An 18,191-nucleotide genomic window follows, 5' to 3' on the forward strand; every position below is an offset into this window, starting at 1 on the left:
GGTGGCTGAGTATGCTTATGGCTATGTGTGTATCTTCTCTGTTCCTCTGATCCTCAGGTCTGGGTTTTTTTGGGTTTTTTTGCTAGTACCATGCTGATTTTATTATAGCAGCTTTGTAGTATAATTTAAGGTCAGGGATTATGATGCCTCCTGCCTTGCCTTTGTTGCCCAGAACTGCCTTTGCTATTCTGCATCTCTTCTACTTCCAGATAAATTTTCAGAATGTTTTGAAAAAGTTACTATTAAAAGCAGTAATTGTATAATGTTAGTTCTTTATTTTAAAAATTTCCATTATAAGCCAGGTATTGTGGCACACACCTGTAATCCCAGCAAATGAGAGGCTAAAGCAGGTGTTCAAAACAGCCTGGATTAGAGTGAGACACTAACTTTAAAAAAAAAGAAAAACTACCTATATAAACAAATTTTTAGTGATGACACAAAATTCTTTTAATATTAGGTGTTTCAGTAGGTTTCATGGAAGTTTTTGTTGTTGTTGTTATTGTGGTGATACTGAACCCAGAAACTTCATATTGAGCTACCCGCCATTACTACCTTTTTCTTTTAAAACTGGAGGTAGCATTTCGCTAAATTGTTAACCTGCCCACACAGGGACTGAACTTTTAATTCTACTTCAGTCCCCACACTGTTGGGATTCTAGGTTTATCCCCAGCTCTTGTTAAAATGGGGTCTTCTTAAATTGCCCAGGCTAGCCCTAAACTTGTGATCCTCTTGCCTCAACCTCCTGAGCAGCTGAGATTATCATCATGCCCATGTCATGAAGAAATTTTAACATATAAATATCCAATAAATAATTTCAAAGTATGTCAAGCTTCTCTCTTGATAAAAATGTGAGCATTTATTTGTAATTGACTATTTTTAAGTTATGAAAAAATTTCATAACCAAGAGAATAGCAATAATTATTATACCATGTATCTTTAACTTAAATATAGTTATTCAGAGTATAAGACATAAAAAAGATACTTATGAAAAAAGACAACATAAAATATTGTTTTTGATAAACTAAGATAAACTAGTAGTATAAATGAAACCAAGTAGTATATATATTGAAATATTTTTAAAACAGAATTTGTAATTTGGGAAGTACTTGAATTTCTCCCTACTTCTTATCTATCTATTTTCTATTTTGTCTTAAAATTTTGAGTTCTTTAATTTTGATGTTAGTCTTCTACCTGTGGGATAGCTGGCAACAGTTTTTTCCCATTCTGTAGATTGTCTCTTTACTCTGTTGGTTGTTTCCTTTGCTGAACAAAAATTTTTAAATTTGATCATCCCATTTGTTGGTTCTTGGTATTATTTCTTGTGCCGGTAGTATTCTGTTGCCTATACCTTCTGTCTTCAAGAGTTTTACGTATTTTAGCCTTTGGCAGATTAAGTGCTCCTGTTTTAAGATTTTGATCTTTGATCCAGTTTTATTTTAGTTTAGTACATGGTGAGATACATATGTCTTAGACTCAATTTTCTGTAAGTGGATATCCATTTTCCCAGCACTCTTTACTAAACAATCTATCTTTCCTCTAGTGTATGTTTTGGCTACTTTGTTGAAGATCAGGTAGCTGCATGTGCCTGGAGTCATTTTTGCTTCTTCCATTCTGTTCCACAGATACATATGCCTGTTTTTGTGCCAGTACCATGCTGTTTTAATCACTTTAACTTCAAGTCTGGCATTATGATACCACCTGCTTTGCTTTTGCTTCCTAGGATTACTTTTGTTATTCTAGGTCTCTTCTCATTTCATATAAATTTTAGAATTATTTGCTCTAGCTCTGAAAAGTTATGTTGGTATTCTGCTTGGAAATGCATTAAATTTGTATCTCAGTTTTGGAAATATAGCTATTTTGATTTTGGAAATGCATTAAATTTGTATCTCAGTTTTGGAAATTATTATTCTTGCTTCAATTTCACTGTTAAAGATTTTAAAGTCTTCTTGGTTTAGTTTTAGCAATTACCGGCAGCAGGAAATAGTCCTCCATTTTCTGATGCATTCCTTGACTTCCTTTTTTAGTCTGATGTAATTTTCATTGTATAGATCTTTTACTTCCTTAGGTTAATAGCTAAGTATTTACTTTTTGTATGCTATTGTGTGAATGGTAGTTTTCCTAATTTCTTTTGCAATGAGTTCATTATTAGAGTACAGGAATGCAATTTTTGTGTTTATTTTGTATCCTGCTACAAGGCCGGATCTGACTATCAATTTTAGGAGTCTTTCTCAGTGGACTTTTTTGGGTCTTACACATAAAGGATCATGTTGCCTTCAAATAATGATTCTTTGAGTTTTACTTTCCTATAAGTATTCCTTTTATTGCTTTCTCTTGCTCTGGCTATTGTGAAGACTATGTTGAACAGGAAGTGCTAGTAAAGGACATCCTTGTCTTGTTTCTGATTTTGGAAGGCTTTCAACTTATTTCCATTAAATATGATGTTGGCAGGAGGTAAGTCATAAAAGACTTTCATTATATTGAGATAAGGACCTCCTATACTTATTTTCTTTCTTTTCTTATGTAGCCCAGGTTGGCCTCGATCTCACAATGATCCGACTGCCCCAGTCTCCCAACAGCTGGGATAACAGGTGTGCACCACCATGCCCAGTTTTCTACTTGTTTTCTTCAGGTTTTTTCAAAAAAATTATTATTATCACAAATGGATGTTGGATTCTGCCCAGGGCTTTCTCTGCATGTACTGAGGTGATCATGTGATTTTTGTCCTTGTTTCTACTTATGTGATGCATTACATTTACTGATTTGCATGTGTTGAACTATTTTTGCATCCCTGGGATGAACCTGCTTGGTCATGGTATATCATTTTTTGGATAATTTGCTGTATTCTATTTGCCAATATCTTCTTAAGGACTTTTGAATCTATGTTGATTAGAGAAATTGGGCTATAGTTCTCTTTTTTGGCTGGGTCTTTGTCTACTTTTGCGATCAGGATAATGTTAGCTTCTGAGAATGATTTTAGAAGTATTCCTTCCCTATCAATTTCATTAAAAGTTTGAGCAGCATGGGTTAGGTCCTTCCTAAAGTTCATGCAGAATTTGGGCATGAATTATTCAGGTCTTGGGCTTTTCTTAGTTGTTAAGTTTTCTAAAAAAAATTATTATTCTTGCTTCAATTTCACTGTTAAAGATTTTAAAGTCTTCTTGGTTTAGTTTTAGCAATTCATGTGCCTAGGAACTCTTCATTTTTTCTGAGTTCTCCAGTTGTTTGGCATATATGTTTGTGAAGTAGTTACTAATAATTTTCTGTATTTTGGCAGTGTCTGTTGTGATTTTATGTTTTTTATTTCTAATTGTATATATTCGTGTCTTTTCCTTCCTTTTTTGGGTAAGATTGGCTATTTTGTTTTTATTATTATTATTTTTTATTTTGAAGAGAAGAAAACTAAACAACATGAACAGGAATAGTCAATCAAAAGGAAGCAGTGAACGTGACACAGGGCTTCAAAACAAGGTTACAGGGTATCAACAATGGCCAAAATAATGCCTCATTATCTTCAAAGTAGCTGCCTATACCATCCATCAGACATAATAAAATCAAACAAAACAGTATAAAATCAATCAAAACAAAACAATGAAAGCAATACAGGGCTCCAAAACAAGATAATAGGAAATCAACAATGGTTACCATAATATATGTTATCTTTCAAATAGCTGCCCATAGCATCAGATATAATAAAATCAAAACAGAATAAAATCAAACAAAATAGAATAATGAAAATGATATAGGGCTTCAAAACAAGATAAAAGGAAATTAACGATGGCTATCACTTTCCCTCTTTAGACATTTCCTTTTCTTTCACTTTCACAATATCTAGTAGTATATTTTGGATCCCACTAACTCCTTCAGTTTTTTATTTTAGGGAGACAAACATAATGTTCACCCATGTGACCTATCACCTATCACTCTTATTTCTCTTTGCATAGTCTTGCAGCTGATGAATTGTTATTTCCTGTTTTTTTGTTATTTTTAAGTTTCTTTCACAATTGCTAGCTGCAATCCGGTCTTCAAGGTTTGAAAGTCCATCTTCAATCTCTTTCAAGCAGTTTTGCCAGCTTTCAATGGAGTTTTTAATTTCCTGGATATCTCTCTGTATCTGTTTCATGCATGCATTCCAAATCTTTTTTATATTTTTCATACAAGGTTTCCCTCATTTTCCTATGCTCCTCTGTTTATGTATTCTTTAGATATGCTCAGCAATTATTATGGTTTTCATTTCTTCTTTTATATGAAAAAGTATTTCTGATCTAATTTCTTTCATATTCTCATGAAGTTGTTTCTTTACTTCAGTTGCCATCACTTCAGAAACTTTAGGGGTGCAACTTCCAATCTCTTTTCCATGTTTGTATCTTCTACACTTGCTCTGCATGGGTTGGAGGCCAAAGACTGCCTTTTGCTTCTGTGTCTTGACATTTTCCTGAGTTCTGCCATATAAGCAGAGCAGGTAGTGGAGTCCTAGGCACTTCCTGTGTTGGTTACAGTTTCTCTGAGGTACAGCTGGCTGTTCTCCCAGCTGGTAACTGGCAGGAAGCGTCCTGATGGCAGCTGGTGTGCATGCAGGGGCAGGACTGTGACTAGCTATTTTATTTATTCTTTAAAAAACCAGTTCTCCAATTCATTGATTCTTTGTATTGTTTTTCAGTCTCTATTTCATTAATTTCTGCTCCTTATCTTTCTAATTTCCTTCCTTGAACAAGTTCTGTTTTTTTTGGGGGGGGGAGGTTTCTTTTTGTTTTTTTGAGATAGGGTCTCATTATACATTTGGGCTTGCCTTGAAGCTCACTTTATAGCCCAGTCGGGTCTCGAACTCACAGTGATCCTCCTGCCTCAGCCACCCAAGTGCTGGGATTACAGGTGTGAGCTACCATGACCCACTAAACTCTGGGTTTTGGACTGTTTTTGGTTTTCTAAAACTGTAATATGTACTATTAGATTATTTGGGGTTGTTTGGATTTTCTGATGTGGCAGTTCATTGCTATAAACTTCCTTTGTAACACTGCTTTCACTGTGTCCCATAAACTCTGGTATATTGTGCTGTATCATTTAATTCTCGGAACTGTCTTATTTCTCCTTAATTTCCTCTCTGACTCATGATTATTCAAGACTGTGTTGTTTAATTTCCATATATTTGGATTTGGTTTCTCTTTTGCTATTGATTTCTAGTTTCATTGCACTATGGTCTGCTAATTGTCATGGTAAAATTGTAATTGTTGACTGCTTTTTCCCCCTTTTTTAAAAAACTAATTTTCCCAACATTTTACTTCAAAAAACCCTAACCCTACAAGTAAACCGAAAATATAAATACAATGGGCAGCAAGCCATGTACTGTATTATTTTTATTTTCTTTCTAGGTTTAAACCCGACTAGTTATCTGACACAAAAGCAGTGTTTAAATAAATACCAGATGTTGTCTTTTCCTGATTATAATACTCTAATTCATCCTTCATCTGCTAGAACTACAAATTTCTAATACACAGAGCTGATTGTATCTCTTCTTGGCTTATGTACTAGTAAGTTAGTATCTTTACTACAAATTCTGCAGTGTGACAAGCACATTATATACACAGTCTCATTTAATTCTATAATCCTATGAAGTACTATTATTGATCCCCATGTTTTTTTGTCTTTCCTTTTTGGTATCAGGAATTGTCAGGACCACATGCTTGCCAGGAAGGTGCTGTGCCGCTGAGCTATAGTCTGATCTTCATCTTATAGGTAAGGATATGGAGGCATAGAGGATTAAATAACTTATTTAGGTTCACATAAGATATGACAAATCCAAGCTCTGAACCCCAACAAACAAATCCCTGAATCCAGGCACTTAAGTATGAATTGATCATGTTTATGAACCACAGTGGGTGTGAATAGACCAAATTTTCATCTTTCTTTCCTTCTTTATCAGTAAATATTATTGCCATATATAGAGAAAAAAATATTTGTTACTGGAAAAACATTTGTATATTGCAGTAGCAGATTTTAATACTTTGTTATTTGTCTATTAATACTTTGTTATTTTCTACAGTATCAAATAGGTCTAAAACACAAAATGGAAACCTTATGGTCATAAATTTATATAAAAATTAACCCACAATTCCAAATTTTATTTGTTTCATGGTTAAGATTTTTCTCCCTTATAAATGCAAAGGAGAAATTTGTAAAACCTAACGATTCTTCATGTAACTCGACTTCATTTTTTTCACTGTGTAAATAAATTTAAGTAAAGGCATAATAATGACATGATTTCAAATTATAGTAAACAAAAAGGTCATGATGTCTTTTTCTATACAGCATTACTTTAGCACACCTGCTTCCAGCTGGCCTGGAGCAAAGCAATGTCCAACAGTGATGTCATGGAATTTGTTTTACCAGTTTTCACTTAGATGATTACTCTATAGCTTGAGTTTAAAAAGTTACAGGAGTACTTTTTTATATAAGCACACAGTATCTTAAAACTACAGGCCTCTGACACTCCTTAAAAGTGTGCTTTTTAATGTATTTATGTTAGCTAGTTTGTTCAAAGAATGAAGACACAAATCAGACAAATAAATCTAGGTTACAATCTTGACTCTGCTCCTTACTGTCATCCAGGGGCAACTTACTTAATATATGTCAGTTCATGTCCCTTAAAATATGCGTAATAATTTCTAATTTGTAGGATTGTTGATGAGATCAGAAGTTTGGGTAGTAATGAACACAGTACCAGGCACAAAGTTACACTTAATAAATAAAAACTCTCTTTATTTAAAGTCTGCAACTTTGGTTTCATAATGTCATATACCTAAATCATTATTTCCTATCTATAGCAAAGTTTCTTGTGTTTTCTTCCTTCAAACTAAGTAACTTAGCACATCAAAAAATTTAGGTAAAAGCATAGACTTGCAATCCCAGCACTTGGAAACAGAACTGTGAGTCTGATGCCAGTGTAAGTTATATTGTAGCCTGGAAAAACTGAAAAATCCTTGAATATTTCCCCTTTAATTTATTTCAATAAATTTTTGAGATTCTGTCTCAAAAAAAGAAAAAAAATGCCAAAATTATATTAAAATAAATTAAAGGGGGAAATTCACGGATTTTTCAGTTTGTCTTTTCTAAACTGTAATATTACAAAAAGACTTCACATATGTGTATACATGATGTTCACTTTTTTTCTGCTTGTAAGAGCAGTGTTGGATCTGAATCACTATGTATTAACAGCCAGCTGGACTTGGCCATTGGCTATTCCAGGTTTGTTGCTATACCTGGCTTCTATAGGCACCTTTGCAGCATCATTCATTCATTGATTTTATTTTATTTTAAGGAAATAGAACAGGAAAATGAAACAAAACAAAATAGTGATAGGTCAGTAGGAAATCCACAATTGTTACTATATTGCATATTGTTATGATCTAAATAGTTGCTTAGATTACTGGCCCCAGGCTTGCAAAGTCAATCAAACAACATAAAAGTCAGGTTTGTGACCTCTTTTGCATGTCATAGAGTTTTCAATCTCTGGGTTTGTTTTGTTTTCTTCCCTATTTTTTTCAGTATTAGAAGACTGAACTCAGGGCTTTGTGCATGCTAGGCAAGCACTCTGATCTCTGAGCTACATTCTACTCCCAGCTCAGAACCTCTGTTTGTTTACTTGTTTGTTCATTTATGGTGCTAGGGACTGAACACTGGTCTTTTGCACTGAGTTATACACATCCCCAACCATTCTTATTTTTGGACAGGGTCTTGCTAAATTGCCCAGACGGGACTTCAATTTGCAAACCTCTTGCCTCAGACTCTAAAGATTAAAGACATGCACCATCACACCTGGCTGCAATGTGGCTGTTTTAAATACTTAACTATTTTCTTGAGACATATTCAAAATTGTGTGTGCACACAATTGCTTGAGAAAAGAAAACACAAAGCAGTAATGTACTGACAAACAAATGGATGATAATTAAAAAACATTACCTGATGGAACACAGGCTCTTTTACCTTAAGATAAACCTGTAAGATATTAGAAAAAATGCATATGAATGAAGTGCATTATTGTGAGGGACATTCTAACTACTCTGTAAATTCTAAATCTTTCCTTTCCACTCATCCCACTTGGACTGACTCTAGTCACATAAAAACCAACCAGATTAGATGCATGCCACAAGAAGGCCAGTACGGGTGGCTCTTAGGCAGTGTTAGTTTTGCCATGATAAACAAAATATTTCAAATCTGTTGTTGACTACTTTGATCTCCTTGGTTTTTTTTTTTTATCATATCAAAGAAGGACAAGAGGCATGGATACTAATGTGGGGCAAAGATGTTGACAGTCTCTGTCCCAGATCTGTTCTACAGTAGCAGGAACACTGGGCTTAGAGTTAAGCAGCCAGTTTTCATACGTGCCACTTAAATGCAACATGCATTGAACAAGACTCATTTTTCCTTATCTGGATAATGAAGAATAACAGTAGTGAGGCATGATATGCTAAAATACATGAACGTGTTTAGCACACAGATGCACCTCAGGTACTTACCTAAATGCATCTCACATACACACGCCCTGGCTTTATGCTTCAATGTCATATGGGCAATTAAGTTTCATACTTCTATATTTTTAAATATGCTGCTCTTTACTTTGCTCAGAAATTCTACATCACTGGGAAATACTTGTATTTTAAGATTCAATTCTAAGTATACCTCTTTCTTGAAGCCTTTTCTGATCCCTTCTCTCTACACTGTAAATAACCATTCAGTTTCTTTCCTACCATTACTGTGTATGTGTAAACTTTTCGGTATTAGTTTGTTTATCTCGTCGACAAAGTTATTATTCCTTTGCTAGCAAGGAATGAGCTTATATAGCTATATATTCCATTTAATATAGTGATCTAACAAAGTTTTCTATAATTTTAACACTTGGTTACAAAGTTTATTTCTGGACTAAGTTTTCTGTACAAAAACATCAGATTATTTCCTTTCAAAAACTCTAAACTTAGTAAACTCAGTAAAAGAGAATGCTTCTACTCTCTGAATTCTTTATTTCAAAATACTAATATTAGAAGAAACACATGTGAATGAAGTGGGGGCATGCCTCTTCAAGACAAAGAATTATGGAGTCCCCCCATGTGCCAACTATTGATTTTCCCAATTAATACGAAACTTATACTATTATTATCTTCATTTTACAAATAAGTAAACTGTCCAAGGCTCTAGTTACTAAGTAACAGTGTTAAAACTTCTATCTGACTGATTTCAAAGCCTGCTTCTAACTATTATCTCTAATTTACAAAGGGGGCTAATCTTGACTTTGTCACTACTCTTTCTAAACCTGGCAGGCCAGATAAGTCACTAATACTCTTTTTAAAATATTCTCTTTTTAAAAAAATAGACTACAAAACTGCTCTCTCTTCTGATGCTTTTAAGGATTCCTTCATTATTAATCAGTATGCAGTTAAAAAAAGGAATACAGAAATTCAAGAAAATACAGTAGAGTATAATACTCTTTCAGTGTTATATGTTAACTAGTTGAGATCTAGATTCTGCTTTCATCAGCTTACTGTTAACAATATTCTCATTAAAATTACTGGCCTTCTAACTGAACATTTCTGTTAGTTCTCAGTCTTCACTATACTTAATTCATTGAGAGACAAGTAATACCAGTAATACTGGTAACTTACTAGAGGTTTTTTGTTTGGTTAGTTTTGTTCTTTGATATCAGGCTGTCTTTGCTTCCTAATTTGACTGCTTGTGCTCAGCCTCCTTTGCTTGCTCTATTTCTTCCATCTCTACGTCAAATAGCTGCATTCTATATAATTGTAACTTTAGTCATATTAACGGTCTACACTATTTCTGTGTCAGTTCATCTGTCCGCATATTCGAGTACTACGTACATTTTGCTAACTCCCAAATTGACATCATTAGCCTAGCCAAGCCTGTTAGCCTCCAGTGTTATTATTGCTGGGTATCTCAAACTCAACACATTCTAAACTGAATGTACTCACCCCTATGCCATGGGTGACAGACCTACTCATTATCTTTCCTGAAAAACTGCTCATCTTCGAAGTTTTTATTTTGGTTAAGGATATACTGTGTATGCTGACAGCTGGGCCATAAACTGGGCAACCATTCTAGACAACCTCTTTTTACTCTAATTCCACCATCTCTTAAGATTGCTCCCACTTATCATATACTTAATCAGTATTAAACCTTTCCCAATTCCACCAGAGATGGTGATTTAATGGAACAATAAATTTAAAGTGCTCAGTACAGTATCTGGCACACAGTAAGTAAACAAAAACATAATTCACTATGGTTCTTCCAAAGTTTTATGCCTCTGAATATATAAATGACTATTCAGATGTTTCGGGGGCCTGAAAAACTCTTAATCATCAATTAAAATCTCATTAAAGTTTTTCCTTTCTAAAGCTTTCTTTAAAAATATTTACTTTGATAAATAAAGATGCAAGTCATTTATAAAGTATCGAGCCTGTTCAAGCAGTCTTGATTGGCTCCACACTATCTCTTTATCATATAGCTTTCATTTCTATTATTGCAATTATCCTTTTTTATTTATTTATTTTTTTTGAGACAGGGTCTCACTATGTAGCCCAGGGTGGCTTCAAACCTACAACAACCCTCCTGTCTCAGCCTCCCAAATGCTGGGATTACAGATGTGCGTTACCATGTCCAGCTTTGCAATTATCTTTTGATGTAATTCACTGTGTACTGTCTAACTTTTCTAACAATGAATTCCTCATGAGTAGCAACGGCTTTTTAATTATCTTTGTATTATTTCTTGTGCCTGACATGTAGGTTTTTAATAACCATTTATTGAAATAAATATTTTCGTAATACAAAATGCAATTCATTTGAAGGAAAAAGCACTAGAGTTGGAACGAAAGTGATTAGCTACCACAATGTATTAGCAAAGGGTTAATCATTAAAATAGTCATGCTAGGCCCAATAGAGCAAAGCCAATCTCTGTTTTTAACAAATAGGATATAGCATGCACATTCATGAGAAAAGTTAGGTTTTTTTTTGCTGCTAACTAAATGTTTGTTTTTCAACCTTATCATTTTGTTATTTTGTTATTTTGTTATCATTGTTATTTTGACTGTAGAGAACATAACACTTGAAATGGAAACAAAGCAACAATCTCTAAAAATGAGATATTCCAGTTGTACACGGAAACATTTCAATTTGAACAGCTTGAAGCAAATACAGGAAGCAAATTGTGCCAAATTTCATAAATGTCAAATTCACATGCTCAATCTATTATAGACAAAATATGACTTACTGTGGTTACTATTAAACTGAATAGAACTAAGATAAAAAGCAGATGGTAGTTTACTGAGCTCTTTGTCTTGAAGCATTCAAACCTTAAAAAAGGAGAAAGAAACTTTCTTTAGAATATATAACTAGGAACATACACAGAATACTGCTTTATCAGTTGCCCATATGTTTCTGCACGCTAGTAATACCCATTATTTCTTCTTATCCATGTTCTCATCTCAGAAACCTTGCACTGCCTATAGTCCTCAAAATTGTGGAGGGACTAGTAATAAGACACCTGCCTTAATCTGGGATAATGAGAGGCTCTCTTTTAAAGTCTGGAGTTTGAGAGCCATACAATAAATCAATTAAGTATAGAATTATAAATCAGATAGGTTCAAGATCTGAGGCTGTTATTAGTGGGCAACCAAACTGAAGAATCAAATGGATAAGTGATCAGAGAAGTAATCTGCAGAGAGAAGAATAATGTAAATATAAAGACGCAAAGCTAAGTGGAGAGGAAGGAATAAAGAAAAGAGGGAGGGAGAAAGAAGCTCCCTTCCCTGTTCTATTGAGGTGTATTTAGCTACTGTGTATTATGTATTATGCTGCTATGAACATGGGTATACATGTATTATGATGTCCTGTGTGCAGGGATATAATCTAGTTTTTCATTTATCTAGTCATTAGGACAGTGCCCGATGCACAGGAGACAGTAAATAAGAAACTATGAACAAATAATTGGCCATTTGTAAGTACCCAACTTTTGAGGACTATGTCTTGGTACAGGTAACAGGAATATTTTACAGTTCACTAGGGTTGTGGGACTTGGATATGCCTATATTTCCTTAATTGTAAAGAACCTAGTTACCTAATTTTAAAATTCCCTTACTTTTAAATTCTGTGACATTATGGCTTAGAACATGATGAAATGTTAGGTGAGATACATGCTTTTATCTTCAAGTTATGAGTTTATGGCTTGAAAGGAAATAGAAAACTACTAAGTCTGATCTTCTCTATCATAGCTGTGCCTTACTGATCTCCTTAGGGCAAAGTGCCTTCTTCATTTTCTCTTGTTTTCCAACTCTGCTTAATAAATCAACCTGTGTCTCTCACTGACACATCCTAAAATTCTCTTCTGTAATAGTAAGGAAAGAACTTGTCTGTGCTGAGTTTAGATTCTTAACTCCTTTTTAGAGAGACTTCCTCAAACCCTTTTCAATGATACTATGCTCTTCCTTTTTACAAATGAAAAATGGAAACATTAAGTGACTTACTAGGGTCATGCAGTTAGTGTCAGAATTAGACACTGAACTAAAGATCCTTCCTTTCTTTCTTTTCTTTTTTTGTTTGTTTTGTTTTTTGGAGACAGGATCTCACCATGTACTTTAGGCTGAGCTTGAACTTACTTCAACCCACCTGCCTCAGCCTTCCAAGTACTGGGATTATAGGCGTGTGCTCTCACACCTAGTTAACTATCCTTACTTTCTAAGTAAAACCTTATACCTTCCTAAGAGTTTGCTGACATCATTTTTGAGGTATGATAGAAAAATACAGCAAATTTTTAAGTTTAAAAACTATTATAGTAAAAGACACACAGCCATTATTCCCCTTCAAAACATTCCCCCTTGCTTTGAGTGCCATCACTGTTGCCACTTTCTGAAGTAGTTTTGGAAGTCCACTTTCATGCATTTAGCTGTGCTGTTATGGCTGCTTTGATGTCCTGAATGTATTGAAAACTTACCTTTCACAGTCATCTTGATTTTGGGAAAGAGTAGAAGTCCATAATGTCAGACAAGGTAGGTGAAAGTACTATGTTTTTAAGAGCCTGCCTTTCGGTTGGATGGCATTCAGCAACAGCATTTGGCATTTTTTGGGCATAGTTTGATGAGAAAAGGTAATCATGAAAGATGACTTTCATACTCTTTACATATTTAACATCTAGAGGGACTGAATGTTGCAGGGCAAACATCTTTAATGTACCCAGGAATCAAGTGAAGCCCAAACTTGCATACCTTAATTTAGCAAAACTAAAGAGATGGTAACCTCTTTCAGTCTCCTTAGGAGGCACAGTTAATGATTACATGTTATTTATTTGTTTAAGTTTGGTTTTTTTGTTTTGTTTTTTGTACTGGGGGATTGAACTCATGACCTTATGCTTGCCATGAAGGTGCCTGTGCTGCTCAGCTATATCCCCGGCTATATGTTGTTATTTAAACATGCACTATGGAAGGGTCCCCCTTTCCACATATCCACCATTCTTTTGTGCCAATCAAAAAATTTTTGTAATCTCTCCTGGAGATTCTGACCACTGTAGTTTTCTCAATCGTGATATATTCCAAGGATATTGTAGTGTCCTTTAGAGATTGTTTACCCCATAGTGGCCTGGTTGGCATGCTTCTTAATCAAATTTTTTTTACATCCTTACAAAAGTTACTTTATCTCTCTGTTTCACTTTATTGTTTACAAAATGAGGACGAAACCACTTATTTGCTGAGAATTAGGGAGACTCATATGATGGTTTGGATCTAAAATGTCCCCCCAAAGTCTTAAATACTCAGATATGGGACTTTTGGAAGGTGACTGTATCATGTGGGCACTAGAATCATCAGTGGATGAGTCCATTGATGCGTTGATAGCTGACTGTGCTGTGAAGAGGTGCGGCCTGGTCAGGACAGGTGGGTCACTGGGTGTGTGACTTGGAAGGGTATATTCTTTTCTCAGCTCCTCCCTCCTCCCTCTACTTCTTGGTTGCCATGGGTTGAGCAGCTTTTCTCTGTCATACCATTTGTATCTTGCTGTCGAACCACAGACTGAATCCTCTGAAACGTGTCCCAAAATAAATGTCTCATTTAAGTTTCAGGTGTCAGATATTTTGTTCCTGCAAGGGGAAAGTGACTAACACAGTATGGTATACTGTCTAGCATAGTATAGTAGATAAGTATCAGCACTTAATAATGTTCTTATCTTAATCACTTTTGTATTTCAAGACTGATTATTTTTCTTGGCATCCAGAAAATACAAATTAACTCAATACTGAAATATGATCAGATTTTGGATTGGTAATGGTTGTAAGCTTTTCATTGCTCTTTTCCATGTTTCTAAATAGCTAATCAAAACAAGGATTTTTTTTGCAGCATTTATTATGTTTCAGAGTTGCAGCATTTATTATGCTTCAGAATTGAAAGGACACAAATACCTATTTAACAGATAGCTGTGAGGCAAAGAGAAGATTAAAATGATATAATAGATAAGTTTTTATGGCATAATAAATAAAATATCTAAATTTGTACATATTCTTTAAAGAAAGGCAAGTTGTGCAATTTAAATCAAATTAAGATCTTACCTAAATTTGTTACTAGACTTTGACATCATTGAAGTTAATGTGTAACTCCTCAAAGTCCCATGTTCTTCACTGATATAAAATTTATAATCTACATCATCTCAATTTCTTATAACTAGGTTACATTTGCTAATCTACAAGGCACATAGGAATTTAAAATACATCAAATAAAATGTAAATGTTAATACTTACATGCAGTACACAAATATGCAACAGCTGTAAATCATTGGGAGTTCATCCAATAGCTATATGAAACAAAGACATAATAGACTTGAACATGATGGAGCTGCAATTATAATACAAATAAAAATCAAACATCAGAATGATTACAATCATCATCTCTTGGGGTAGGGAATATAGCTCAGTGGTACAGTATATGCTTAGCATATACAAAGCCCTGGGCTCAATCCCCAGCCCCCCTCCCCAAGATTGTCATCTCTTATTTTCTTATATATTTATCATCATTTAATTTAATCCTTGAGTTTGTAGTTTGTTGCATTTGAACAGATTATTCATCCATCTATCCTAATATACATACCAAGTAGGCATGACCAGCTCATTGCAGAAGATAGCCATGTGTAGCCATCATTCAGTATCACAATTATACTATACTTCTAGGAAAGAACGATTTCATTATTGTCATGTCTCTAGGTCTCATCAGTATGCTTTTGCATTTCTTTTTGTTCTTCAACACCTCCAGTGGATAAACTATCCACTAACATAAATAAAAAGATGTATTAAAGGCCAAGGAAATAATTTTACTAATTCAAATGATTCTATGTCTCTAAAAAATGATATTATTATTAGCAGAATAGTAGTAATTATGGCCATTACTTATTAAACTGCATACTAGACATTAAGGTAGGTGTTATAGACAGGTTATTTCCAATCCCCCTATCTTTTTTTTGAGACAGGGTCTTGCTAAGTACTTCAATCTGGCCTTCAACTCACTATTTAGCCCAGGATGGCCTCAAACTCATGGTCATCCTCCTGCTCTGGCCCCACCAAGTGCTGGGACTGTAAGTGTGTGTTAACATGCCTGGCCTATTATTTCTAATCTTTAAGTCAATCTTATTGAGTTTATTTATCACTAGATACACAATTAATTCTTTAATAATATATCTACTATGTGCCAGGCAATGTGTCAGAAGCTGAGGATACAATGATAAATAAGGTACAGTAACTGTCCTCAAGGAATTCACAGATTAAAAAGGTAAGGGTAATGAAAAACATCTGATTAGACACAGAGTAATGATTCTAAAAGGAGTAAGGAGAAACTAGAAGAGAAATGGTTTGAAATTAAACAGTGAGAAAAAGGCGTTACAGTAAGTAAGTAGATTATGTAAAGTAAAAAATTATGCTGATAAGTTATTAGAATAGTGAAAATAATAGCATCTGTGTATGGTATTCTGGTTAAGTGCTTTTGTCGTTATGAAACTTAATTTTCATAATTCTAAGATGTTATCATTTGCATTTCAAAATGAACAGTACAAAGAGGTAATAATTTGCAGAGCCAGATTTTGAACTAATCTACAGCATATCTCTATGCTATGTGAACTTAAAAACTTTTTACTTGAATCACTTTAGACGTTAAAAAAATGCTTGAGCTGAATCAACTGCAAGTCTTATGATAGGCAGAATTTACTTAACTATTGGAACAGAATCTACTGGCTTTACTTAAATTCCTTTGTATTTTTGTCTTCTTTATTTCAGTTTTCATGTGTTAGCAAGTATTAGTATAGCTATCCAGTATTTCCAGAATTTACCAAGGTGCCTAAAGGGCTCATTTTTGTAGACCTTCTATTATGCATATACAAAAGGTGGTCAAAATATATGTAAATTTTAAACTTCAAAAAATTTACTACAGTGAAGGACATAATGCCATTAGTCTTTCTCAAAATATTCCCACTTGTTTTGAACACTCTTGTTCCATCATTCTTGCTATTTTCTGAAGTAGTCCTGGGAGTCATCTTTCATGAGTATTTTCACAAGATGTGATATGGCAAATGCTGCTGTTCAGTGCCACCCAAAAGAGAGGCAGGTTTTTAAAAACACTGTGGTTAAAATGTGTGGTATTCTCATCCCCCTTATTCACTGGATCTGGCACTGTGTGATTTCTGGCTCTTCCTTAAAATCAAAATTACCATGAAAGGTAAACATTCTGAATCAATTTAAGACATTGAGATAGCAATGACAGTGTAAGACGTATAAGACATGTAAGATCCCATGAAAAACCACTTCTAGAACTGCTTCACAAAGTTGCAAGAATGATGGGATAAGTGTGCAAGAATGATGGGAAGATATTTTGAGAGGGATTAATGGCAATGTGTTTTACTGATGAGAATGTTGGTGGCTTATTTGTTTAAAAGACTAAATTGAGGGGCTAGGGATATAGCTCAGCAGCACAAAGTGCCTGACAAGTGCAAGGTTGTAAGTTCCATCCTTGAACCTCCGCCCCCCACAAAAGACTAAATTGAACTGAGGATATGTGCAAAGAATATTATGACTAGTAAAAGAGCAGAGATGGGATATGTATCTGAAGATAATTCCAGAGAAGAAAGTAGGGGCCAGGTCACAAAACTTGTAACTCAATTTATGAGCCTGAACTATAGGTAGTATAGAGAGTTTTAAAAACTTTGTACTGAGGTAGGATTAAAAAAAAATAAAGATAGGAGGAAAGAGACAAGGGAGCTCACAGTTTAAAAATTGTACTTTTAAGAAGACCACAAATTCAGGACACAATCAGAGTTACCTAAGGTGACCCACATTTGTACTGCATAGGCTTATTTATGCTTTTTTTCTTCCAGGCCCATCACATCCAAAATCCTTCAGAGATACTCCAAGTCTACAAATCAGCTAAGTTGATGAAGACAGAAATCTGATCTTAAGAGAGACGGATTTGAAAGTTTCAAAGAATGTTTTTAGGCAAAACACATTATATCACCCATTAAAAAATACAACAGACTGGGGCTTGCCTGTGCCTTTCTAAAGTGGCCCATCCTTTAATCAATAAAATGAGCTATTACCTTTTAACTTATGCCAGCCTTCACTTTTCTCCAGTAGTAAACCAAGGCTGAACTTCCTATAGATTCCCAATTCCACGATTTCCATGGCCAAAAACACATAAATATTCCAGACTATAATGGACCTCTCTCTTAATGCACACTTTATTTTCTTGAGTGTGTTCTTTAAATTCTAATTAAAGACATCCTGAAAATTCTTCTTCTGTGATGAAGTCAGTGAACCCGTAACCCACCCTGCAGATGAGTTGAGTCAAAGTTCTCTATTTCTTTGGGAAGACTTTCTTAGCTCCTATTGAGTGAGAGTACCATGTTGTCTGGAGAGCAGGGACTGTATTTCATACATCTCATCCTTAACACTTGTGTAAGAACTATCAGTAGTGCTCAAACAATGAAAAAAAAATTTTTTTGAGATGAGAGTATTGCTAAATTGCCTCAAATTTGCAGTCCTATTGCCCAGCTTCCAGAGTAGCTCAGATTGCAGGTATGTGTGTCACAGGTGAAACCTCTGGTGTGTGTGTGGGTGTGTGTGTGTGGTACTGGGGATGGAATGCAAGGCCTGCACACTGAGCTACATTCCCAGC

At 34.6% G+C, this 18,191-nt stretch overlaps 1 protein-coding gene and 1 long non-coding RNA gene across 9 annotated transcripts in view; one reads left to right on the plus strand and one right to left on the minus strand.

The window, feature by feature from the left end:
* LOC106027392 (uncharacterized) overlaps nt 1–17,601 on the plus strand; it is a 68,424-nt gene extending 50,823 nt beyond the window's left edge. For both annotated transcript variants that reach the window (XR_010049833.1, XR_001200989.3), the window contains 2 exons: nt 5,659–5,730; nt 17,395–17,601. This is a non-coding gene — a long non-coding RNA (uncharacterized LOC106027392). The remainder of the gene's footprint in view (nt 1–5,658; nt 5,731–17,394) is intronic.
* Nucleotides 1–18,191, minus strand: part of Acer3 (alkaline ceramidase 3) — a 139,332-nt gene that overhangs the window by 37,642 nt on the left and 83,499 nt on the right. For 5 of the 7 annotated variants that reach the window (XM_063256445.1, XM_023564620.2, XM_003468540.5 and 2 more), the window contains 3 exons: nt 14,780–14,832; nt 11,270–11,351; nt 7,954–7,989 (listed from right to left, as the gene is read on the minus strand). In XM_063256445.1, coding sequence (XP_063112515.1) covers nt 7,954–7,989; nt 11,270–11,351; nt 14,780–14,832 — 171 coding nt within the window. Of the gene's footprint in view, nt 1–7,953; nt 7,990–11,269; nt 11,352–14,779; nt 14,874–18,191 lie in introns of all 7 variants that reach the window. The other 2 variants (XM_063256448.1, XM_063256449.1) reach the window with 1 other exon arrangement.

The sequence above is a fragment of the Cavia porcellus genome, unplaced genomic scaffold (assembly GCF_034190915.1).
Source record: "Cavia porcellus strain 051 isolate PalLab524CR breed Dunkin Hartley unplaced genomic scaffold, mCavPor4.1 scaffold_9, whole genome shotgun sequence".
NCBI classification, from domain to species: Eukaryota; Metazoa; Chordata; class Mammalia; order Rodentia; family Caviidae; genus Cavia; species Cavia porcellus.